The sequence below is a fragment of the Gossypium hirsutum genome, chromosome D04 (assembly GCF_007990345.1).
Source record: "Gossypium hirsutum isolate 1008001.06 chromosome D04, Gossypium_hirsutum_v2.1, whole genome shotgun sequence".
NCBI classification, from domain to species: domain Eukaryota; kingdom Viridiplantae; phylum Streptophyta; class Magnoliopsida; order Malvales; family Malvaceae; genus Gossypium; species Gossypium hirsutum.
In genome coordinates this window covers 321,680-347,591 of record NC_053440.1, presented here as the reverse complement: position 1 = coordinate 347,591, position 25,912 = coordinate 321,680, and the positions used below count along the sequence as shown (strand labels likewise).

Here is a 25,912-nt window from a genome sequence, read left to right as displayed (position 1 = left end):
AAACTCCACTGGTCACCAGTAGTTTTTCTTGAAAAGTGGGTGACTCTTTGTCAACTTCTTAATCTGTTTCTGTTTTGAGAGTATTTTAAAATAATAAATGATTTCACATGTCATTTGGATCCGTGTTGTCTTAAGTTTTATATTTTTTTGTTTGTTTTTCCATTGTTTAATAAGTCTTCAGTTTTAGAAGTTTTTGCCTGCTCTTGTAGCACATTTTTTAGTCTTGCTTATGCATGTAATATTAGTTTTACAAGTGATTTTAGGGATGATTTTGTTGTCATCCTCTCTAGTTTGGTGAATGCTCGATTCTTTTGTCAGTTTTTGCTCACCGCTGTGGAACATCCGGCGTTGATTTCTTTAAGTGCTTGCAATCATTCCAAATATATTGTGCTTGAGTTGTGACAAAGTCAATTGTCAACGTGTCATAATGTTCTATTGATGCTAAGGCTAAAACCTTTGTTGTGTTAATGGAGCTTATCTTCACCATCTACGACGAACGTTTGTTATTTTTTTCTTTGAATTGTATGGTTCCATTCATTAAATGAAATAATGAATTTACCTTTCAGAATTTTTTTAGAAATTTAATCTCTATACTTTCTTTATTTAAAGATTTAGATCCAATTAATTATTTTGTTAACTATGTTGATGTTTATTTTGTGAATTTTTAAGTTCTCGATTAAATATTGGAAAGAGGTTATAATTATTAATAATCTAAGCTGTTATAATCCAGGTGTATTAAAAAAAAGAAGAAATAATCAAAAGGAATTTAGCAGATATATTATTTTATTTAAATATTCAAATCATGATGATTTAATACTAAATTTTTTAAGATTAAATAAATTTAAATTAGTTAAATAATATTATTTTTAAATTTATTATTGTTTGAGAAAATTCATTAATAATTTTAAATAAAAATATTATAAAATTAATATATAAAATTCACTCGTCCCCAGAAAAAAAAATTATATGAAACTATTATTCCACTTGATAAATCATATTTTTTCCCTACACGAATACAAACTAGCTATAAAGTATTGTACGTAAGCATAAAAGGCAGATTAGAGTGGGAAACGCACGTTCGGTGCTTCAATAGTCCTAACATAGCAATTTATTTTTCTGCCTACCACCGAGCCAAGACAAACTAAATGCAAATGGGACCAAATCTTGGAGAAGGGTCGGTGAGAAGAGTACAAAATGACAGACAATTTTACCAGAGATACAAAGTGGCATTGTATGATGCATGTTATCATATTCATCATTTCATCCATATCCATGATCCACCAGCCTTGAATGATTTGCAGATAGAAAGCCACATGTTCAACTACAAAACGCATTTTTATTCATTTGAATCCAAGAATTGGTAAATATTGCATGTATATATGTACATGGAAGAACAGCGGAAGGCTAAGCATTTGAAAGACATGCAAATTTACCATTTCACCGAGAGGCAAGAGTCACCTTGATTGCAGCTTTTAAATTAAGATGCAAAGCTTCAGTAAACTATAGCCGAGATAGAAGAGCCAATTGCTACGCCTGGCTCCTCACAAGCAGTCCTCTACTGAAGACTTTGGCTCCTTAGATGTGCCCTTTTCTTGTCTCTGCAGAACTACATATCTGATATTCTTTTACTGAAGCCAATACTCCTCTGCTCTCTTCAGTTTCCTTGCGAATGAATTAACAGGCTCTTTTCTGAAAGGGACAATGTTTCGTGGTTTGTTTATAAAGAACGAATATCAGCTTCTTTCTTTTTTAAGGGCTTTTTTCTGACTCAGTTTGGGGGCAATCAAGATGACAGAACTTCTAACAGCTTACTTGATTTATCTCGATGCTCTAAGAAACAAAAAAACAGTAGTAACTGGAAAGATCATCGACTGAACTAGAATACAGTGCAATCGATGCTACCGTACCTGATAGTGCTTGGATTCAATCATTATTACAAGGGTAAGGTCACGAATTTTTCGCTATTACATCGGGTACTATTCTGAGAATTGTGTTTAGTGAATTTAAAGGAAATTCGAAAACGGGTCAGATAAATTAGATTCATAAGGAACCAATTATTAATATTGAAGATGAAAATCAATTTAGAAAATGTGGGAAATAGACAAAATAGTAATTTTTGTAAAGTTAGAGGATTAAAAGTGAAGCTTAAACAAAATGAAAATGTGAATTATTATTCAATATTTTGCATGGGGATGACTTCCAATATGTATTGTAAATTTAATCATGAACCCAATTATCAACCACCAGGAACTACCCTCTGTTTAGATGTCAGACAATAAGAATTCAACAAGTCCATAATAAATTGATGAGGTGGCAAATGAAACCCTTCCTCCATCAAATATAGCGACAGGTAAAATCTCGGTCTTAAGTAAGAATTTGAAATGACAAAATGGCGTCAGAAAAAACAAAAGAACAATTTATAGTAATTCTTCATAGATTCAAGAAAATAACCAATAGTATTTGGCTAGCTGTAGAATGTCGTATACTCCTCATCATGACCGCTATTCCCTAAAAAACCATTGCATTTACGACAAATGTTTTAAAAATCTTATGCTACTTCACCTTTCCTGGCAAGACAAACCTTTGAGCAAACTTCAGAGTATGTCTCGTGAAAAGTCACTTTATAACCTTCCACTCAATTGGGGTGCTATTGTTATATCCCTCCGCTAAGTGGACATATGTCAGCACTAGAAGCATCATTGAACCACGTTGACATCCTCTAAAATAACATTCTGACAGGCCTCTCGACCTCAATATCTCTAAGTATAACCATCCGTTTTTGCTTAATGGAGTCATCCACTCCATGTTTGCAACAAGGTGTCTATTTAAACTTAACTACCTCGTACTGATAAAGTCTCATGATACGCATCTATGATTATCCATAACGCATTCAACGAACATAAATATATATCCTGACATGTCATACCCGCGGACAAGGGGACCTCTCCTATAAATACCCTGAGAAACGATGAGCAAAGGATTGAACCTTTTAACACCCTATGGTTATTATGAACACTCATCTTCATGATCAGCTTGTCCCATTGTCCTTATTTTGGCTCTCGACCTCTTTAAGCAAATCGACCTCCATTGCACTACTTTAGTCTTCTTCTTACTCCCTCTTATCTACCTCCCTTTTTACATCTTGTATCAATAAACTTACTTTTAAAAATATAATTCACTTTTAATTTTTTAAAAGAATAAAAGGATATGCCACTACATCAATATCATATTTTTTAAAAGAATTTCAAATTACTATTATATGTGTTTTAACATTAGATCAATTCTTTTTAATAATATGTTAACCCTAATTAATGTTGATTAATTAAATAAAATTAAAAAATAATAATAGTAACACTAGGTTTATGTCTTTTTTGTTCAACTAGATTTATATGATTTTTGGTATGGTAGTTTAGAATTTAAAACTTTAAGGTTTACTATTTTAGAGAAAGAGTTAGTTCAAGATTTAGGGTATAAAGGGTCTAGTGTTTTAGGGTTTAAAATTTAGGATTTTAGAATTTTGTAAAAATATTTTTTTAGAGTTAAAAATAGTAAGAAGTGTTGAGTTTGATGTTTCTATATATATTGATGTATTATATCATTCATGAAATCTAAAGAAATATCATGTGGCATTATTATTGATACCTCAAAAGTGATTTGTTAGGATATTTTAATCGAAATTAAACACTTATTTAAATTTTGTAAGAAAACCCTAATTTATATATATATAGGGGTGTAGTTAGAGGGATTGGCAAGGTCCCAACTCCTCTTAAAATGGAAAATTTTTATTTAAGTCCTTTAAAATTTTTAAAAATTTAAATTAACAAAGGTAAAATTGCACTTTACCCCCTAAAAATGATAAAAAATTAATTTAAAATGATGAAATTATAATTTTACTATCGTAAAAATTACAGTTTAATTTCGACCCCTAAAATAATTTTCTACCTTCGCCCTGCTCAACAATAATTTATTAATTAATTGGCTCTATAATGTTGGCGTTTCATGTGGATATGAATAATTTATTATTAACTATCCAAAACTGCTTTAAACAAGTTTTAAAAATATTAAAATCAGATTATTAAAACACATGCACTGTCATCCCTCATTGATTTCTAGCCAAAGGACTCATCATTTCTCAATTATTCAGATTTAACATTCCTCATACCTAAACTTTGTTGTACCAAAAAAAGATAATAAATCCTAAGAAGGCTTTTCTATAAAAGGATATTCCTCGTACCATTTTATACAATCCAAGTATCTGAGTTCAAAACCCTAAAAATTTTGCTTAACCAACACTCATATTTAGGTGTGGAGTTCACATGATTTATATCTCTCCAGGATTTAAATACATGGCAGCACGATAAAATACTTTTTCAAGCACCCATCATTGAATTCATTTTATTCAAAAATTTTCTCAGACTAGATACCTCACTTTTGTTACCTAACCTTCCTCATGTTCTCGGCTAAGAACTTGGACCGCTCGCTCCTTTTTGAAGGTGGCCTTGTCGACCCACTCCCATGACAAGGTTACTCGCTCAACAAACTACCTCATCAAACACTCGCTTTTTAGATGCAAACTCTTATCTAAGTGTGACCACACCTCTAACAAGTGACCCCCACTAGTGAATAACAACCTTGTATTGTATGGGATCACTACATCCACACCCTACGTACGCTAAGTCATTACGTTCGCTCTAATGGCCTTCTATGTTACACTACAATATAAGATGATCTCTCCTATAAATACTTTCCTAAAAATGAAGAAAGGATTAAACTTTTAAGCTCCGAATATACTGTGAGCAATCATTCTTTCAATAACCAGCTTATCCTCATGTTCATTTCCGACTGTAAACTTTTTTAGATGAATCCAACTTCTTTAACTCCATCACATACTCCTTTGTCCCTCCTTACTTTCTCCTTACCTCTTCCCTTATTGTATCAACATGACCAAATACTTTCGGTTATGTTATATTGGAAAAGTCCACGTAAAAAGCATTGGTGAAACAAAAGTCTATTCATGAATAGCCAATGACTGACTCAGATTATATATAATATATATGGCATGCATGGCATCTGTAGCTGTAAGAAACTAGCTCTTTGGATTTTCAATATCCCTTGCATTCATTTGTCTTCTCTTCAACCACTTCTTTCAGCTCTTTTGTTCTTATTGGGAATCGGCCAGAAAAAAAAAATTACAAAATTCAAACAAAAACAAATTGGTGACAGCCGTTTCGGGTCTTCCTCTTTTCAATTAATTTTAGCCATTTCTTTTCTGCTTCACTCGATTGTGAAAGAGGAAAAAGCTTTACGATGGCGGTAACGGGAAGAATGAAGAAATGGTCGGGGTGGTCACAGTCACAGATGTTAGCCGCCATGTTGGCGGTGCAGCTGTTTGCAACCGGTCAGCAATTGCTTTCCAAAGTCGTACTGAGTCAAGGATCTTTTATATTCGCACTCATGGCTTACCGGCATTTGGTTGCTGCTCTTTGTGTTGCTCCTTTAGCTTTCTTCCTCGAAAGGTTTTTGTCTTTCTTTTCATATATAATATAATTTGATAGTAAGAGTGATAAGTTAATGTTCCAAATATTGAGATGTGTGTGTGGCGAATTGTGCAGAGAAAATTCAAAGAAGATGGAGTGGTCGACTTGGTTGTGGCTATTCATCAACGCCTTAACAGGGTAAGTCACTTGAGTTTCCTGGTTTGGGTTTGGTTTGGATCTAAGCATTGCGTGGAAACTACTAACTTTTTTTTACCTTTATTATTTTGCACGTTTGGCTGATTAATGATTTATCATTTTATCATCAAAAGCCTCACGTGGCAATCAAGATTTTTTTCATATTTTACAAAAAAAAATTTAGCACTTAAATTTGAGATTTAATCTATAACATAATTTGGTCCTATATTTTTATAATGTTATTAATTAGTCCAAATAGTTAATAACGTTAATTTTTCGATTAAAACATTACGTGGTTATATATAATTTGAATACGCCACAAGTTTTAAAAGACTGACACGTAGCTTCACATTTCTCTAGGATTGCATCGTTTTTTTTTCTTTGGCATTATAAAACAATGGTCAAATTTCAATTTTGGCCTCTAGACTATGTTGAAAATTGACATTTAATTTATATATATACCTTAATTTTCGACATAATTGGATCCCTCTACTTCTATAGTAAAATTAATTGGTCTAAATGGTTAATATTGTTAACTATTTTAATCAAAATGATGGCATCAATTTTTCACAAGAAAACTATTCCAACAGAAAAAAATATATATATTTTATCATGACGATTTCGAACGGGTGTTTTTAGAGGAAAATTTTAATCAATGTTTTCAACGTTATTTTTATTGTTATATGACTATCAAGTAATAGAAGTAGATGAACTAAATTCGAAAAGTATAATATTATATTCCTGAAAATAAAAATAGAGGGACTAAATTCCAAATATTCAAAGTATATAGGTATGTAGAGCATATTTTAATATTCAAATTTTTTACTCTATAATTTGACATAAACAGATAAGGCAAGAACCATACTAGTTATAACAATAAAAGAAAAGCTTCCAAATAATGTTTAATGATAAAAGTACCATGGAAGTCTTGTATTAAGAGTCAGATTAAATTTTGTTTCCTCTAGCAAATCAGTCCTTTTACATTTGTTGAATGAGAAAATTAGTCCTTTTTTGTTAAAAAATTTATCCATTTGTACTATTAAAAACTAGACTAGCTAATGAAATAACTAAATAGTGATACATGACTTATCACGTGTATCTCATACTGACCTATAGGGACCAGTTTTTATCCTTATCCTAGGTTAAAACTTAAACTAATTTACTTTTTCAATGAAATTCTAAATTTTAACAAGCAAAATTTATTAAATACTGATGTTTAATTAAGCTAAGCTTGGTTAATTTATCAATTGTATATCCATATTGGAAAAAAATTTTCAATTTATTTTATTAAAAAGTAAAGTGTTATTTTTAAAAAATATATAAAATGAGTTAGCAATTTATCAATTAATATGATCAATATTTTCGAGATACATAAAAAGAACAATTTTATTAAGACAATGGATTTAAGTTTTTATTTTGGTTGTTGATTAAGTCTTAATTTGATTGGCATGAGTATTATTGTTAATATAGAAGGACGTGAGTTTGAATGTACTAAAGTGCATTATCTTATAAATTTTGGTATCAAAGAGATTATTAAAAAAAAGTTTTGTTTTTAGTTTGGTGATGCACATTTTACATTCCACTTTTTTGAGACGTAATGTTAATAGTTGATTAGACGCATAACGAAGGACAAAGGTTGATCTGCTTTTGTTTTATTTCTACGTTTTGCCCATCGCTTTCTATTTGTTTGGTGTTCTCCACTTTGGAATGATGTGTGAACCACGAGGAAGCTTAGGTATCTTTCCAGTTAGGCATAATAACTTCTTGGTCCTTCAACTTTATAGAGAATATTATTTTAGTTCTTTATTTAATTTTTTTGCCTATTTTAACTTTTCAACATGTACTTTTTATCAAGTCACCCCAAAATAAATGAAAAAAGTTAACATTTATTAGCTTTGCTGACATGACGAAATAAAAAAGCTTAAAATTAACAAAAGCATGTATTAATTGGATGAGGCACATGACGATTCATGCAGGATAACAGCCGCCATGGGACTCTTCTATTGTGGACTTCGAGATACTACAGCCACATATTCTTCAAACTTCCTCAACATAATTCCCATTGTCACTTTTGTTTTCTCCATCATTTTCCGGTAACTTTGATAGTTGATGTTGCATTATGTTGTAATATAATTTAAAAAGGAAGCCAATGAAATGTTGATTTATATTGTAGAATTGAGAAGCTTGGATTAGGCAGCAAAGGTGGCAAAATCAAGACTGCGGGTGCAATTTTGTGCGTGGGAGGAGCACTGGCAGCTAGTCTGTATAAAGGAAAAGTGTTTCATCTCGCTGATGCTCACCATTTTCACAGACCTGCAGTCATGGAGGTTTCTAAGTCTCAATGGACTCGTGGAACTTTCATGCTTGTCGGTAGTTGCGTCTGCTACGCTAGTTGGTATATATTGCAGGTTTGATACAATCATCTAATTATTAATTAATTAATTAACCTCTCTTCTCTTTGTTTGATCATAATGGTTGGGTTTGGTTGTCTCAAACAAACAGGTGAAGTTGCTCAAAGTTTTCCCATGGAAATACAGGGCAACGCTGCTAACATGCATCATTGCGTCCATACAATCAGCAGTAATAGGGCTATGCTTAAACAGGAGCAAGGCAGCCTGGAGATTGGAGTGGAATTTGCAGCTGATTACAATAGTTTACTCGGTAATGTTACTGACACAATTGCATCTCCCTTGAAAGACCAAGATTTGAATTAGCAAGGATCTTGAATTTTATGCAGGGTGCATTGAGTACGGCAGCAACATTCTGCTTACTTACATGGTCGATAGCTAAGCGAGGCCCGACTTATGCCCCAATGTTCAATCCTCTGGCCCTAGTTTTCGTTGCCATATCAGAAGCTTTAGTGCTTGGTGAACAGATAAGGCTCGGAATGTATGCTCTATTTTCCTTCTACCAATTTCTTTGCGAACATAAAAAGGTTTTAAAAATCAATAATAGACTTTACTGACTCATTCATATGACTTCAGAGTGCTTGGAACGGTTCTGATAATAGTTGGGTTATACTCATTTCTGTGGGGGAAAAGGAAGGAACTGAAGTGCTTGCCTTTGTCAAACGAGGGAGTTGATGAAATGGCCACAGCAGTCCCTGAATCTGTCGAGTTGAAGAGCTTGGCACCTGTTTAAAGCGTTTACGCCGTGGAAGGAGAAGCTCCACAAAATCCAGTAGGAACTCATTTTTGTTAGGGTCTGTCTATTTACTTGGAAATTACTGTAAGTTGGAAAATAAATTCAATGCTTCTCCAAAGTTCTCTGTTTCCGCTAGAAAATCATCGTATACATGTGGAAATTGAAAATTACATTTCAGAACAGATGTTAGTTAAGAAATACTATAAGAAAATAATAAAACATAATTTGAAATTAATTAAAAATAGAATATGAAATATTTATAATATTAAAATTAAAATAGATTAGATTATGAGTAAACAAAACTTAAATACATAAATACATCAGATTAAAATACCAAATGCACTACAATTATTTATGTTGCTATTGTCATCAATCTTGAATTAATGTCGAGTTGATTTATGCCATCAACTTAATTAACAACATTATTAATATATACAACTGATGAAGCTAATAAATTATAGATATTAAAATAAAAATATAAGATACCCATAATTTAAACTTACAATTAAACATGACTAACATTTAATGCATTCGCCCCGCTTAAAGGAAATGGCCCACTTGCCATTTAAGGCCAAGGCTTAATTACCACTTAGGTCCCCCTTTAATTATTCTTTCATTTCATGCTTCTCCAACAATTTAATCCTTGTACTATTTATATAATAATTTAATCAATTTAATTATTAATTAATTTTACTTAATTAGTTACTAAGTAATTTTTATTTCTAATATAATTGTTCATATTTTTATTTTCTAATTTCGTACTCGTATTGTAAGTACTTAATAGAAAATCTTTGAACGGTTTGATTTAATAAATTCGGATCTTGGAATTAACTTCTTCGACACAGGCTAAAATCGAGTTATTACAACCATGAGATAAAATAACAACATATCGGGAGAACGAATTTATTCCAAAGAGATTAAGGATGAAGGTAACACACTTATGACAAGGTCATTGGACGAGCACTTATTAAGTAGCTTTCGTAATGATATATAATAAAGGAGAGCTCAGTCACGATACTTTAGTGAAATGACTTCGTGACTAAATAATATTGTAATTAATAGGTGAAAACTGAAACTTAATTATAAATTATTTGAGCATTAATTATATATTTCTATTGTTCCCTCCGCCAACTCGGGATAACGAGAAACGAATTGCATGTAGAACCAATAGATAGAATTAAGTCGAAACGATGAAGTAAGATAAATAGATCGCATGTGTCACTATTCGCAATGAATGCTTTTCTTGCTAAGTACAAATATGACTTGATAATTAATTTAAGGTTCTTCGAACTATTATTTAATTAATTATAATAAATAATTGAAATTCGAAGATGAAATTGAACTAATTAATCATTATGAGATTTATTGAACAAGGAAATTAAATATATTTCCTTATAGATTCTATTATAGTAAAGTTGTTATTACTTTAACAGAATTGGAATTAAGTTGAGAAAATTATTTAATTGATAAATTAATTTTTTTAATTAAGTAATTATAATAATTAGTTAAATAATATTTATTTTGGGAAATAGAAAATAAATATTTGGTTGAATTAAATTATAAAGTGTTAGGTTAAAAGTTCAAGAAGCACATATAATTAAACTTAATACATGAAAGGCCCAATTAGCCCTCATATAGTATGAGGGGCGGCAACCTAGTAGAGAATACACGCAACATTCATACAACTCAATTAGCCCTCCTTCAAAGCCGTCATCATAGCTTCGAGAACATCATCCTTTTCTGTTAGCTTCTGCGCAATGGAATTGAGAGCCCCTTACATCTCTTCCACGTTAGCGTTAAAAGCATCCAACACCTATACCTTGAGCTAATCTCTCCCCGAGTCTCAATCCAAAGTTTGCCCCTCAGCTACATGATGGCTTTCCTTCATATTACCCACATAACCCTCGAGTTTCGCAACCTTACCTTCCAAAGCCAATAGCATATCCCTCAATCTACTCGCTTTCTTGGCCCCATGGGTTTACATTGGGACATTTTGATTTCCAACTTCATTTTCCATCTCAATTCGGCACCTTCGAACATTGGCTCTAATACCAACTATCACAGGGCTAGAACTTTAGTTTAGCAAACTGCGTAGCCTTAGGCAAAAACTTTGCTTCCAATCTACCTAAGTCAACCTAACTCTTGAAAAGATGAGAATTCACAAAGAAATTCTCAAAGACACCGAAACTTTGCAGAAGCTAACACTCAAGCAAAAAAGTGACAAACAATTAGAAAATGTCACAAGAAAGCAATGCACAAAAGATGTTTAAGTAAATTCTCTCATTATGTTTGATTACTTTGAATAAAATACAACTGAGTAAGATGGGATAATTACAAATGAGGGGGAAAACCTCTATTTATAGTTGTCCAACGATACATTTTAAATTACATCGACTGCTAGATTAATGCCTATCTACAAGATAAGAGTTCTAAGTGATATAAACACTATACAATCTTATCCCTTAGGACTACAAATATTCACTATGATAACTCTAATTTACTGGAATGTTTCACTAGGTCACTAAAGCTTCAAGTAGAAAGGTTTTTCCATATATTCCACAAATTAGGCTAATTCAGGTGAGTTAAATAAGCTCCATTTAATCAATTGACCTCTATGGATTGTTTTGTGTGCATTCATCGCGAGTTTGGATCTGTGACTCGTGACATATATGTATGTACATGACTAGTAATTTAATTTAACCAAACAAATTTAATTACTATTGTTTTGGTTAGGACTAAAATTTCAAATTTTGAAAAGTACTAGAACTAAAATTGACCAAATCATAAATGACAGGGACTAAAATTAATCAAATTAAAATGTAATGATTAAATCTACAACTTTCGCAAAATTACAATGACTAGTAGTAGAAGCAAAACTATAAAAATTGTAATGGAGCAACAATAGGATATCAAACTACGAAAAGATGCTAAAGACTGGGAGAGGATGGCAACAATCACAAATGTCTTTTTCCTAGCCTTAACATGGTTTTTGCTTCCCGTCTTAATTGAATAAAACTAATGGCTTCCCATGTTTCGCGTTGGGTTAATTGTTCTTTAACCAAATTATAGAATAAAATTTGAATGTTAAAATATACTTCAAGTCTTTGTACTCTTCGTGCATTTATAATTTAACGTTCATATTTTTACTTTTAAGAATTTAGTCTATCTACTTTTCGAATTTAAAAATTCAATTCCAATTGTTGATATCATTAAATTTTTCTGCTAACTTTGTTGGGATGACATTTAAATTTTTTTTAAATACTCACATAGTAGCCATGTAACAAAAAAAAACATTGCAATGGATGTGAATTTAATAAATAATTTTAATCAAAATAGAACATTTGAGCTAATCAATGGCATTGTAAAAGTTGAGGTATGAAATTATGTCAATAAGTTGAAATATAAAGATTAAATCTTAAATTTGAGCGTAGTATAGAAACCAAAATTGAAACTTGACCATTATATAGTCTATAGAAAAAAAATACGATGTCATGCCACTTTGCCACATTCATACTCTTTTTTTGCCAAGACGTTTATAAATAGTTGAAAAAAAAAATCACCTTTAACCTTTCAACTACAAATAGCTTTTTTTTTTTACTAAGACACTTGTAAAAGTAAAATAATAAGATAACTGTCAGATATAAGTATGTAAATTATTTAGACTAATTAATGCCATTGTAAAAGTAAAGGACCAAATTATGTAAAATTAAAATATAAATATTAAATATCAAATGAAAGTATAATAGAGAAATCAAAACTACAATTTTACCATTATCTTATAATGAATCAAAAAGGAGAAAAATCATGTCATTAGTTGGTCCAAATAATCAACATTATTAATAGTTTTGGTAACTGATGTAGATTTTTTTTAAAAAAGAGTTGTTCCAAATCATCAGGTAAAATAATTTTTTTTGTTAGAATATTATAAATTAATACATTGTTAACTTACACTCTAGCCTCAAAAATTTTTAAAAATTTCGAGTCTTTTAAAAAATAATATAATCATAAATTATTATATGATAAAATTATATTTTAATCTCTCAAAAATTTATAATTCAATTATTCTCTTTAAAAAAGGTTTGGATTCTCAAAATTTAACATGATTTCGGAAAAATTAAATCATATATAAGAATTAAAAATTATTTTTTTTAGAATTTTCTCCTAAACCCTAATTTTAAAAATGATTTTAAGTGATTCGAACTTGCTTTTTGTTTTCTAATTGTCTATGATTTGTCTCTCGTGTGTATATAAGTGCAGGAAATCAATGTTTTGATGTATAAAACACAAGTAGTTGAAAAGGTAAGTTGTCTACTACACATGAATGGTAGTGGGTGGCACCCAAGTTCACAGATTTTGGTCGGTCTGGTTTCCAATGCCAACTTGTGCAAGTTGTGGGTCATCTTGCTTATAATTCATATTCCTTAGGTTTCAAGGTAGTGGAGACTGAATCGCGTCTCCTTTCGGCTTCATATTCCCAAAAATTCCGCCTTTCATTTTTTTTCCTTTTCTCAATTCCTCATCTTTTTGCTTTTAAAGTTAATTATACCTTTGGAAACAAGTTTCAACGCGGAAAAAAATAACGAGGAGATGATGGTGCAAAAGAGGTCGATTCATTTATATAAGTAGAAAGCCAAAAAACAGATAAGAGGATAGGAAAAAAGTTATGGGGGATAGGATGGCTAATTGCAGAAATAAGTGCTCGCGGATTGCTTAAAGGAAGAAGCAACCCTTTCTCATTGTTTGGAAGAGTATTTATAGAAGATGTCTTCTTGTTTACTAGTGTGACATGACAAATTATTATAGAAGAGGTTGTCATCATAGAGTACGTGAGAGATGTGCATAATGGGGTTCATTTTGTTATTCCTTCATGTAATACGAGGTTGTTACATTCAAGTAGGCCTCAGTGGTCCCTAAATAGAGTGTTCATACTTGGAAAAGTGTTCCCACTAGAAAAATGGGTCTAGATGAAAGGAGGATGTCTCATCAATCAGTGAACAATTCAGCAACGAATGGTTGATCCAGGAGGTTGAGCAATTGAAGACGGCTCGACGGATGGAGAGTAAAGGTCTACTCTCATATGTCGAATTGGAGCTTTCTGAAGGTGCCACATGTCTAGTTCATGTGGTGGTATAACAATTTTAATGATTCAACCATCATATTTTATATTCATTCATATAGATTATACATGTTAAATTTGATGTACTATAACCATTTGTGTTATGTAAAAAAACTTTCGACCGTTCAATAAATTTAATGATACAAAATTGTAAATTTCTAAAAAAAAATTCCGAAATTCGAAAAAGTAGAATAAGATATAAAGGATAAGAACATAATGACAGTTATATCAATAAAATAAAACAAAAAATGAAAAAAGATAGTATAAATATAAGGAGAGGAGTAAGTGGTGAAATAAACGAATTCTATAACAAGAAGAAGGTAAATATGAGGTTGGGCTTTGTTTTAGTTGAAAGCAGAGCAACCAAAGACCATCGTCCGGGTGGTGGTCGTGGTGGTGCTTTCACTTTCTCTCTTTCATGAATGGGAAACCGCCGCTATTTGTTTCTTTCAAAACCATTCCCTTAACCCAAAATAAATCCTCACGTCCGTTCAACTTTCAGGAAGGACTCTGTTTTTGTTTTTGATTTTGTTTTAATTATTAATTCATTATTATCATTTTTCGTTGGATTTTGTTGTAAAAATCGAAAACGAGAAAGGATAGGAGAACAAAGATGAAGGGAAGAGTGTCAAGGATTGGAAGCTATGCGATTGCATCTTCCTTGAAGGATCATCCTCACCAACCCTGCATTACCTGCACCACTTTTAACATCCTCGCTCCCATTTACAAACGCCTTTCTCATAAGGTTTTCTTATATATATATATATGTTATTGCATTGGATTACTCTTTTTCATATTTTGTTTTGTTTTGCATATATTGAATGGATTCAGGACCAGAATTGCCGTGAAAGCGATTATAGGGCATATTGGTTGGCCAGGAACCAACGAATATTGGATTCTTTATTATACGAGAGATCTTCCATTATTTGTCTGCAGGTATCTCTTCTCATTCCGATATTATTGATTGTTGTTATTATTATGAATCTGCAACAGCCTTTTTTTTTTCCCTTTTTCATTATTCTAATTTACATTGCCGTAGGAATTCTGGGTTGGAAATGAAGAGCTTGTAAATATGTATGAGAAGAGGCTTGGTGATGCTGGTTATCTTAAATTCAAGCTTGGACGTACCAACAACCGTGGTGATGGTAACTATTATTATTTATTTATCTAATTCAGTATATGAATATTACGAATAGTCTCTCAATATGCAGCCGCTTTTTAGTGCTTAACCAGTAGGCCATAACTAAGTCAGCAACCGCATAAGTCTTGATTAGGATAGCTGATGCCGACAATCATATAGTATCACTTTTCCACTTGTTGAGGGAGGCTGCCTTGGACGTTTTAACGGAAAAGTATTTTCTCATTCGGAGTTTTGTCTCCTGTATTTCGAGGAGAGCCCGAAGGAATTCACAGAGTTTAAGAAATGCTTCGGTTGATGTAGATATGACCTGCTAAAGAAAGGCTTTTGAGCCTTGGTTGATGGTTCGATCCTGCAAGCACAACTTGCATAATTAATATTTCGTACAATACTTGCACTTCTCCCAACTAAGGCACTATTTGAAGTCTCATGAATTGGGTTTTGAGGTTTAGGCCTTTCTACTTTCTATTTGCCCTTTTTCGAAATGGTTTATAGACATTGGGGTTCATGCATTTTGAAGGAAATGATAAAATGGTTACCTAAAGGTTAAGCAATGAAGTGGTCTATTTTTCTTCCATTCTAGATTCCTTCTAACTAGACCTTATTTCTGTTGGAGATAACAGGTCTGTTAACTGCGGTGCATAAGGACTACTTTAGGGTTATTAATTATAGGGAATTGCATTTCAATGATTGTGGAGACCGGGTTGCACAATTGCTTCATGTTGAGTTGGTTACCCCTGCTTCACAATGCCGAAACAACGATCCTTGCCAAGAAATTCTTATTGTCAATACCCATTTGCTTTTTCCTCATGATTCAAGTTTGTGTATAGTGCGATTGCATCAGGTAATACACCCTTTCTTACTTAACCTCAACTTTTTCATCAATACGTTTTCTTATCCTTGTTATATACTAATTCTTTGACAGGTCTACAAAATCTTGCAGTATGTCGAATCTTATCAGAAGGAATATAATCTTAATCCTTTACCAATTATGCTTTGCGGGTGAATATATGCTTCATTTCTTTTAGTTTGGACCAAATACTAATATCTTGCCCTTGTAGAGCCACACTAATTTTTTTCCCTTCTCATTTTCCTACAGAGACTGGAATGGGAGCAAACGCGGGCACGTTTACAAGTTCCTTAGGTCCCAAGGCTTTGTATCATCATATGATACTGCTCACCAGTACACCGATGCAGATGCACACAAGGTAAATATCTTTACGCTCCCACTAGGAGTACTATAGGAGGACATTGATATTTCACTTGACCTTTTGCTAAAACTTTTAATTAAATGTCTAGTAATTTTCTGATACCTGTGTTTTAAGAACAGTGGGTTAGTCACCTCAATCATCGGGGAAACATATGCGGTGTGGATTTTATATGGCTTCTCAATCCCAATAGTTATCGCAAACTTCTGAAAACAAGTTGGACTGAAGCAGTATTTGGCATGTTCAAGGTCAGGAGCTTAACATTGTCGTTCTACTTCTTCGTTCCCCTTGGTTTTCATTTTCTTTCTCTGCCCTGTCAGAATGTGTTTTTACTCCTTTGGAACATTTTTATCTGACGGAAAAGTTCTATTTCAGAATCAACTAAGGAAAGCTTCATTGACAGAAGATGATGCGTTTGCTTTTCTTAAGGCTGACAATGATGGTGATTACATTACCTACTCAGGTTTCTGTGAAGCTCTTCGACAGGTATTAGAACTTCCCTCCAATTGGGATCTCTTTTTTTTTCTTTTGTCATCTTGTTTCTTAGTAGGAGAACATAACTACTACAGTGTTCTGTCTTTCTACAGTTCAATATAATCGGTCATCGCTATGGACTAAGTGTTGAAGAGACAAATGACTTGTGGGTTCAAGCAGACATTGACGGAAACGGTGTTGTTGACTACAAAGAATTTCAGGTAACTCTTATGTAACGTTTTCTCTGGTGTTGCAAGAAGCACTATGCCGTTGTTGTGTATATGGTCTATAGACAACGCATAAATAATGTACAAAGCATTGAAAACAGACATTGTTAACTCAAATTCTTACGAATTCCATTGGGCAGACTTATCACACACACACACACACACACACACATAATGCTAATGCTGCGGAATAATGATTTTGCAGCTGCGAATCTGGAAACCTACATGGTCAGAGCCAAGAGATGGAGACATCAAAGAAGGCCAAGAAAGGGGCCATAAGGTGACAGAAAAATATGGTAGGAAGAAGCAAGCTACTGGTTTTAGTGTGAAGAATGCAGTTTTATTTCCTCCAGAAGTGGAAAAGGGAAGGTGGCCTGAAAATTATTTTCTCTCTGATCACGCCCGACTTACAGTGGTGTTCTCACCGATAACAATGCCTTGTTCCCAGCTAGCATAATGACAAAATCTGAGATGCAAGGAAACTTAGATGGCAAATTTTGTATGGGGCATTGAAATGAAGAGAAGTTGAAGGATCTAGAGTAGACTGTGCTCTATGCATGTTAACCATAGGAGTGCCCCAGGGAGAGCCTGAAAATGTTTTATGGTGCAACCCTTGTCCCATGGTTCTTGTAATACTGTTTGGTCAACATCAAGCTGAAGAACCTCAACTCTCTCATACTATCAAGCAGGGGACCCCCACTCCAACGCCAATGATCGCAGGAACATGAAATTTAAGGGCATCACTCCATCGAAGTGGCATTTCGTCAGTGATTGGGCGGATAATGGAACTGGTTCCCCTTATTTGCTGGTTAAACAGGGGAAATGGGAAGGAAAGAAGAAGCGGAAGGTATACATGTATATATTTATATATATTTCATTACATATAGGCAGGTTACAGGTAGTAATCAGTCTTTGGGTAGCATGGTGAGTCCATCTTAGAATAGAGCAGTGGCCCACTGAAATTGTGCATTAATGTAAAGTACTAGACTAGCATTTGAAGCATCAGAATGTATAGAGGGAAACCCCCATGTTAGTAGGTAAGGTGAAGGAAACATTGATCCAATAGTGAATCACTTTGCAGACAGATTATATATAAACTCCACCCAGTAAACATAGTAAAAATTTATATTTAAGCATCGTTTCAGAGGTTTTTTCCATTATGAAATTTTAATTTCTATATAAAGCTACTTTTTTACTTATTTCTAATAACCTTTTACATGAATAGAGTTGACAAAAAAAAGTAAATATAAGTTATTTTCTAATGAATGATATTGTCATATATTTTTTTGCCACCATCTATCTTTTTAATTTTAGAAAAAATATTCATTATTTTATAAACTGCACATATTAATATTTAGTAAATTTATGTATAAATATTTTTTTCACAATCTTTGAGTTTTTAATCATAAAAGCACCCCCTTAATTTCTTGTTCAGCACTATAACAACATATATACATATGAATTTTATTTGGAAATTTTAAAGAATTTTTGAAAACCGTGTTAAAATTTTAATTTAAACTGTTTGAATAAATTGAAAATGTTTTATACATTAAAAACTTTTTAAATTAAGTATATTGAAATTTTAAAAAAAGTAATAAATAAAAATAATGTTACAAATTTTAATATTTTTTAATTTTAAAAAGGCATTTTAACTTTGTTAAATATTTAGAGTAAAAATTTCATAATTGAAACAATGGAGGTTATTCCATTCCAAAAAAGCATATAGAAAGTGAAGTGAACCCTTAGTTTCACCTCTCCTAATTTCCTCTTTTCTAAAGTTCTTATATGTTGGTTGCAAGAATCCTCCTTTTTTGTTCTCAGTAATCACTGATTAATATTTAGTAAATTTATGTATAAATATTTTTTTCAATTTATTCAAACAGTTTAAATTAAAATTTTAACACGGTTTTCAAAAATTCTTTAAAATTTCCAAATAAAATTCATATGTATATATGTTGTTATAGTGCTGAACAAGAAATTAAGGTGGTGCTATGGAGGTTGAGAGTCGGAACAAGGATAATGGGATAGGCTAACTCAGAGGATAATTGTTCAGAGTAATTTTAGGGTGCTGAAATCTGATCTTTTCTTCACTAATCAAAGTATTTACAGGAGAGATCTCCTGGTCCATTAGCATGACATGGTATATTGCTATGAAGAAAATTATCCTCATCCAATGCGCGAAAGATGCATACCATGAGGCTCATTATGTTATTCTTTCAATTAATACAACGTTGTTACGCTTAGATAGGTTCACACTTAAAAAACGGATGGCTGATCCTTTTTGAGAAAGGCAAATGGCCTTACCCCAAGGCTTTGAGAATAGATGGGCAAGGACACGGGATGTTGGTGTTCCCTTTGTCCAAGTAAATGGCTCTTTCTAGTGGGGTCAACAGAAAGGTCAACGTTTTTTTGATGTTGACACGTGTTCGAGTAGCAAAAGGGTATAACAATAGCCCCAAATTCGAACAAGAGGTTACAAAGCGGCTTTCCACAATATATTGAGGATCTAGTGGTAGGAAATAACTTACCCTACGAAGCACCGGAGTTGTTTTAGGGTAACTGTCATAAATGCAGAATTTTAGGGGAAAAGTGCTCGTAACATAGAGCATCTGACATTGCACAAGTGGTCAAATGCCATTGGTCATGGCTATTTCCCCAGAACGACGTGTTTAAGTCTGTCAAGGAGTTCTATAAATGTGTTGTCTCTATGAAGTTTCAAAGTTTTTCTTTTCTATTGTTTGGAGTTCCTATTTGGGAGTCAGAGTCTTCAGGTGTGCAACCAAATAATTAACAAAATTTTTGTTACTCCCTCATATATTTTATGTACTATTTTCTTTAATATGGTTTCGAAATCAAATTTTGATATAAAAGTATTATTTTTGAATGCTAAAAAATTTATTTATAGATTAAAAAATATTAAAAATTAAATAAAGAAAGAAAATTGTTAAGACAAACCAATATTTGGTACTACTTCAAAATTAAAAAAATATTATAATAAATACTAAAGTAACAAAAAAATACCTAATATAATAAATATCCTTCAAGGAAAATCCTAAGTAATTAAATACAAAACAACAATTAATTTTCAATAATTTTAAAATTATCTTTATATAAAACAAATTTTGTAGCATGCAAAAATAATATTTTTTTGAATATTAAATATTGGTTGGCCTCAATCAAATCCTAACATAATTTTTAGTATGCAAAAATAATATGAAACATACTTTAAAAAACATACCAAAAAATATGAAAGGTATTTGTTTAATTTTCAATGTTTTAAATTTATTAGTATTTAGTACTAAAATGTATTAGTGATATCAAAGATTACAAAATTAATACAAAAATATGAGGGATTACCAAATATATTTATTTTCATGTCTTAAAATTTATTAATATATAATAATTTTTATAAGTATACAAAAACATTTTTTTATACCAAAATTTTCAAGGACACACTAAAAATTACGAAAGACTACCAAATAATGGTTCACATTATAAAATTTTAATTATTTATTTTTTAAAAATTTTATAAGTATGTAAAAATATAAAATATTGATTTCTTGTGCTAAAATTTAATTTTGAAAAAGTGCCGAAAAAATTATGAGTAACTATCAAATAATGATTCGTGTTATAATTTTTTTTTTATTTATTTAAGTTTTAATTTTTAAATTTATTAATTCTAACGTGAAAACCAAAAATTCTAAATGCATACCAAATATGATTAAAGAATATAGAATGATTTTTGAGAGATTTTCAATAATTATAAAGAACACAAAAAAAAATGATAAGAAAAATTTTCAAAGCTACTGCAGTAATGTCCCCTAGCATTTGGCATGTCATGAGGTCAATGGTAGGTGAGACATTTTTTATTTCTTTTATACAATTATGGTTTGCACCCAGTGAGATGAACACCCCACAATTTGGGTTCAGACCTCATCAATTTTTCATTGCCTCCGCCTGCCTGTTGGCTACTTCAGTTGAATCAATCTGTTGCCAAATTGTATTGGCAACTCGTGGCTGCCATCGCTACCGAGATGGTTGCCCGTTTGCACACTCTGCTTGTCTCTCTTGCTTGCCTCTCTGCTATACATGGCAGAGTTGATCATGATTACAAAGATCAACTCCTTAGCTCAGCCCAGCAGGAAAAAGATTGGTTGGTTTCTATCAGGAGGCAGATCCACGAAAACCCAGAACTTCTCTTCCAAGAACACAACACTAGTGCTCTTATCCGCCAACACCTGGACCAACTTGGCATCCCTTATTCTTACCCCTTTGCCAAGACGGGTATTGTCGCCCAAATTGGCTCTGGTTCTAAACCCATCGTTGCTCTTCGTGCTGACATCGACGCTCTTCCTCTTCAGGTCATCCTAAATTTGACCATCCTTTTGTTCCTAATCTTTTATTTATGCAGCTGATCATCGGAGAGTCCGTGTTTCTGTTACCCTGAATTTGTTTTTTATAGGAGCTTGTGGATTGGGAACATAGGAGCAAAATAGATGGCAAAATGCACGCATGTGGGCACGATGCTCACACTACCATGCTTCTTGGTGCTGCCAAGTTGCTTAATCTACGCAAAGACAGGCTTAAGGTTAGCTCTGACTTGGATTTTTCTCAACTGATTGTATGAGCCTTTGACTTAGCTAAAAATGCATTTGTAGGCTTATTGCAAATTCTTTTGTTCCTGTATTTACAGTTTCTGCTTGTTTATACGATATTATACAGGTTTCGTTTGGAACAGTGCCATATATACAACCTCCATTTCATAAATATAGTTTAATTAGGAACTTGCAAGAGATAAAAAAGATGCTATTAGTAGTCATTTTTCTCGCAACATCATGTAGTAGCATTTGACACTCTTCCTAATATTGATTCCATAAAACCTCATGTACATATATATATATATATATACACACAAGCAAACATATATGACAAACTAACATGTGCGCATAGGTAAATGTTAAAGATTCACAAATTTCAAGTTGGCTCAAGTTACATTTTCCCTTATATGCCCCTGAAGGGAACTGTCAGATTACTTTTCCAACCTGCAGAGGAGGGGGTGCTGGTGCATCTCACATGATAAAGGAAGGAGCTTTAGGTGACGCTGAAGCAATATTTGGAATGCACATTGATTATAGCACATTGACAGGAAGCATAACACTGGTTTCAGGGCCAGTCCTAGCCGCTACATGCATCTTTGAAGCCAAAATAGAAGGAGTTGGTGGGCATGCTGCGGGACCTCATTCAACTGTAGATCCAATACTTGCTGCATCCTTTGCAATTTTGGCACTGCAACAGCTAATCTCTAGAGAAGCAGATCCTCTCCACAGTCAAGTATGTTCCCATTTTCTTATCTAGATATCCATTCTCAAATTAGTTGTGACTTACCCTAACTTGTTGAAGTATAGGAATATTCTATGCCTATTCTTCGGCAAATTTGACATCCATCATTTACTGATACACACAAACAATGCATATATTCTGGTTAAAGTATGCAAGGCATCCAATGCAACCTAATGCCCGATGTCTTTGTTTCCCCTGTAAGGTGTTGTCTGTTACTTTTATTAGAGGTGGATCCGCATTCAGTGTGATCCCATCATATGTCGAATTTGGGGGCACTTTGAGGAGTCTCACCACTGAGGGCTTGCATAAACTACAACAAAGGTTGAAAGAGGTACACAGCAATATTTTGTCTTTTTAGGTTTTAGCAATAACCATGAGAATCATGATTTTCCCATTGATAGTAAGAAAACTCCTAGCATGCGTTCTGCCCTTAGCTAAGTCTTACCTTTTTGAGCTAATTGTTTTACTAACATATAATATGTGTGTGCGTGTGGTTCTTTTCCCTTTTTAGAGTGGACAAACTATTGTAACCTTTCTGGTTTGTTCATCTTTGTTAAGACATGTATCTATCTTAAGACTTTGATTTAGGATTTTAATAGGCTGAAATTAAGGAAATTAGGAGATTACCTTTCCTTTTTATGTATAGTTTCACTTGTATATATTTTCTCTAAGTTTGAGGGTAAAGTATGAAAATATATTCTGATTTTCTCTCTTTTCTCCTTTTCTTTTCTTCCTCTCTTTTCCTTTCAGAGCAGTAGCCACTCTCTTTTTCTTCTCTTTCTTTCTTGTGAAATTAACAATCTTCTTTTCCTCCTTCCTTTCTGAGATGCTATTCTCATAAAATAATCTTGTCTGCTATGATTTCTCTGTTGGCCTGCTGTATTGGTGCTCTGGGAATTATCATATGATTTTTGCTATTTTTATGAGAGTATCTCATTGTTCTATGTTCTTTGCTGCATTGCTGATGGATCATTTTTCTACTATCATAGATCAGCTTCAGGTCATATTATATTCAACTTAGTCTTTTAAGATCTTGGCTTCCTCCAAATTGTTTTGTTCTTAAAACCTGAGTCAAAGATGTCCTTTATTTTCAGCTTAAGCATTTTTATGTACCGGTAACTTACTGTAGGTCATTAAAGGACAAGCAGCCGTACACCGATGCAAAGCTTTTATTGACATGAAAGAAAAAGATCACCCTGTCTATCCTGCTGTTGTAAATGATGATGGCTTGCATCAACATGTTCAGAAGGTTGGTAGCCTTTTGCTTGGTCCTGAGAATGTGAAGAGGGGCAAAAAGATAATGGCAGGAGAGGACTTCGCCTTCTATCAAGAAAAAATCCCTGGATTCATGCTAAGCATTGGAATTAGAAACGAGGAACTGGGTTCAATTCATCCTCCGCATTCCCCGTATTTCTTTCTCGATGAAGATGTCCTTGCGATCGGTGCAGCCTTACATACCGCTCTTGCTGAACTTTACCTTAATGAACACAAACATTCCATTTTAGATGAAGCATTGTAAGGGCTTCTACAGTAATAACAATTCCTATGTAAAGATATTTTTCTCGTGTTTTATATGATGAAAGGAAGTCCAACGTTCCCATTGCAGTAGCACATTTGCAGAAGGTTCTGTTTTGAATCCCTTTCCATTATGATGGTTGTCTATGCTATGGCATAAATTCAGAACTAAGTTCAGTAAAAGCAATGGATATCTGTTTGGAAAGAGGGGTGCTGAGAACGCGGGAATAGGATCGAGTCTTAAACTAAGTAAATAAAGAAAAAACACCTAAACCCTAATACCATAAAGATACTTTAATTAAAGATCTCTTAGTAAAATAATAAATAAAGACACACACCTAAACCTAAATATCATAAACATACTTTTAATTAAAAAACATATAAAATACTCATTAACAAAATCTCCTAATACATCTCTTAATAAAATAATAATAATCAAATCTAACACTACTCCCCTCTAGAAAAAGAGCTTGTCCGCAAGCTCCAGATTGAATAGCTCCTACACTTTGTTTTTTCTCATTATTGAAAGTTGGGATATTTTAGTTTCCATATGCTCCTCTTCATTCTACGTAACATTGTCAAGATCTTTCATCTCCAACCAAAATATTTTTTACATTGATAACAAAAAACCATTCTCTCTTTGTTTTGTCATCTCTACACGACTCAACCTTCTAACAAATCGAAGGTTTGTCTTGCGGTTATTGGAGTCTAATGTCGATGCCCATCCCCCTCCGAATTGACTTTTTTCTCTGCAATGGTTGTTACGGCAGAAGTTCCCCTTCAGTTTGAAAACGTATTTTGCCACAATGATTCATGCAAGCTGATAGACCTGGTTAATTGTTGTTTTTCTCAAAGTTCTTGCCAAGTTCATTGCTTGAATTAAATTCGAAGGTTTTTGCATCTCCACTTCTAATCGAATGGAACTTGACAACCTTGTGGTAAGTATGTCATTCAATTGATCTACCCACATAGATTCAGCCCGAGGTAACAACTCATGAAATCGACGTCGATACTCCTCTATCGTTCCTGCTTGTCTCAACTCGATCGTTTCTCCGAGGAGGTTTCTTGAAGTAAAGGAAACCTCTCTTGAACAACAAGAGTGGTCGAACCTTGATATGAAATTAAAACAATCCAAATAGATTAATAAAACTCAAGATCAAAGCAAAACAAATCAATAAGATGAGTAGAAGTAATCGATTAGAAGAAAGAAGAGAGATCTCATCAAATCGATGCATTCTTGATGGATTTTTTTTATAAGAAATGTACTTCTTGAAGAGTTCTTAAGCTAGAAATCAAACAAATAGCCGCTATTTGATAGAATAGAGAAAACTGAACTAGATTTGAAAAGAAAGAATGGAAAATTGCAAACAAATTGAGAAATATCATATTCTTGATGTTTAAAACAGAAATCTTTGGATCTTGGAACTTGAAAGTTCACAAGAATATGGAGTGTTAGAAAAAGATTAATATAAACTAAATATTCAAGAAAGATGGAAAAAGATTGAATGGAATCCTATAAAATCCTTTACAGGACACAATTGGCTCTAACCAATCCCTAGGAATGACAACCTAGTAAGTAAATTGGTGGTTGAAGAGTCCACAAGTTAAAATTTTATTAATACAAGGGGCAACATAGCTTTTACATAGGAAAAGGCTAGGGGAATCCTTATGAAACTATTATTACTTGCTAAATAGGTTGTAAGTCAAATCACTAAGTTTAAACATGAAAAAAATAACAAAGTATAGAAACTAAGGCAAATAAAAAAGGGAATTCGGTCGACTTATTGGCTAAGGCATGGACTGAATTTTTACAAAATAAAATAGCATTATTGGGCTAAATTAAACATGCCCATACATCCATATTAACAAATAATACCTGAACAAAATAACTAGGTGTAAATTACTCCAAATGAGCTGGATAACATGATTTAAGCTCGTGGGCTTGCTTGGGCTTCTTCAAGTGTGACGCCGATTGATGTTATCATTCTCCCATATGGGCTCGTGGTCACAATTTGAGTATTTAAGTAAATAGGCAAGCTTTGACCTTCCTAATTCGTCCTCAATCCTTATTGAACTCC

General features: G+C 32.8%; 3 protein-coding genes across 7 annotated transcripts; all 3 read left to right on the top strand.

Moving 5' to 3' along the window:
• The first annotated feature begins 4,769 nt into the window (after positions 1-4,769).
• On the top strand, positions 4,770-8,944 carry LOC107938074 (WAT1-related protein At1g43650). Its single transcript, XM_016871123.2, has 7 exons — positions 4,770-5,516; positions 5,613-5,675; positions 7,649-7,765; positions 7,846-8,080; positions 8,175-8,333; positions 8,410-8,561; positions 8,657-8,944. Exons 1-7 carry the CDS (start codon positions 5,308-5,310, stop codon positions 8,811-8,813), a joined length of 1,092 nt encoding a protein of 363 aa, XP_016726612.1. The 5' UTR covers positions 4,770-5,307; the 3' UTR covers positions 8,814-8,944.
• A 5,267-nt stretch (positions 8,945-14,211) lies between these two features.
• Positions 14,212-18,112, top strand: LOC107938068 (uncharacterized calcium-binding protein At1g02270). 5 transcript variants are annotated; one of them, XM_016871113.2, is made up of 10 exons: positions 14,212-14,677; positions 14,764-14,868; positions 14,972-15,077; positions 15,694-15,914; positions 16,014-16,072; positions 16,170-16,278; positions 16,401-16,526; positions 16,654-16,764; positions 16,848-16,973; positions 17,185-18,112. In XM_016871113.2, exons 1-10 carry the CDS (start codon positions 14,546-14,548, stop codon positions 17,434-17,436), a joined length of 1,347 nt encoding a protein of 448 aa, XP_016726602.2. In that variant the 5' UTR covers positions 14,212-14,545; the 3' UTR covers positions 17,437-18,112. The 5 variants fall into 5 exon arrangements, 4 of the variants coding, with proteins under 4 accessions (XP_016726602.2, XP_016726599.2, XP_016726601.2 ...); XR_005912297.1 differs by having other exon boundaries at positions 14,219-14,677; positions 15,996-16,072; positions 16,898-16,973; positions 17,185-17,233; XM_016871110.2 differs by having other exon boundaries at positions 14,219-14,677; positions 15,996-16,072.
• A 2,672-nt stretch (positions 18,113-20,784) lies between these two features.
• Positions 20,785-23,924, top strand: LOC107938088 (IAA-amino acid hydrolase ILR1-like 3). Its single transcript, XM_016871142.2, is given in 6 exon segments — positions 20,785-21,340; positions 21,442-21,567; positions 21,997-22,027; positions 22,030-22,310; positions 22,522-22,650; positions 23,449-23,924. Coding segments are annotated over 6 exon segments (1,284 nt in total). The 5' UTR covers positions 20,785-21,013; the 3' UTR covers positions 23,839-23,924.
• Positions 23,925-25,912: the final 1,988 nt, after the last annotated feature.

Coding starts and splice junctions, on each gene's coding strand:
- LOC107938074 (XM_016871123.2), top strand. CDS start 5,308: ATGGCGGTAACGGGAAGAATGAAGAAATGGTCGGGGTGGTCACAGTCA. Junction 5,517..5,612: donor TTAGCTTTCTTCCTCGAAAG/GTTTTTGTCTTT, acceptor CGAATTGTGCAG/AGAAAATTCAAAGAAGATGG. Junction 7,766..7,845: donor GTTTTCTCCATCATTTTCCG/GTAACTTTGATA, acceptor TTTATATTGTAG/AATTGAGAAGCTTGGATTAG.
- LOC107938068 (XM_016871110.2), top strand. CDS start 14,546: ATGAAGGGAAGAGTGTCAAGGATTGGAAGCTATGCGATTGCATCTTCC. Junction 14,869..14,971: donor CTTCCATTATTTGTCTGCAG/GTATCTCTTCTC, acceptor ACATTGCCGTAG/GAATTCTGGGTTGGAAATGA. Junction 16,527..16,653: donor CAGTATTTGGCATGTTCAAG/GTCAGGAGCTTA, acceptor GTTCTATTTCAG/AATCAACTAAGGAAAGCTTC.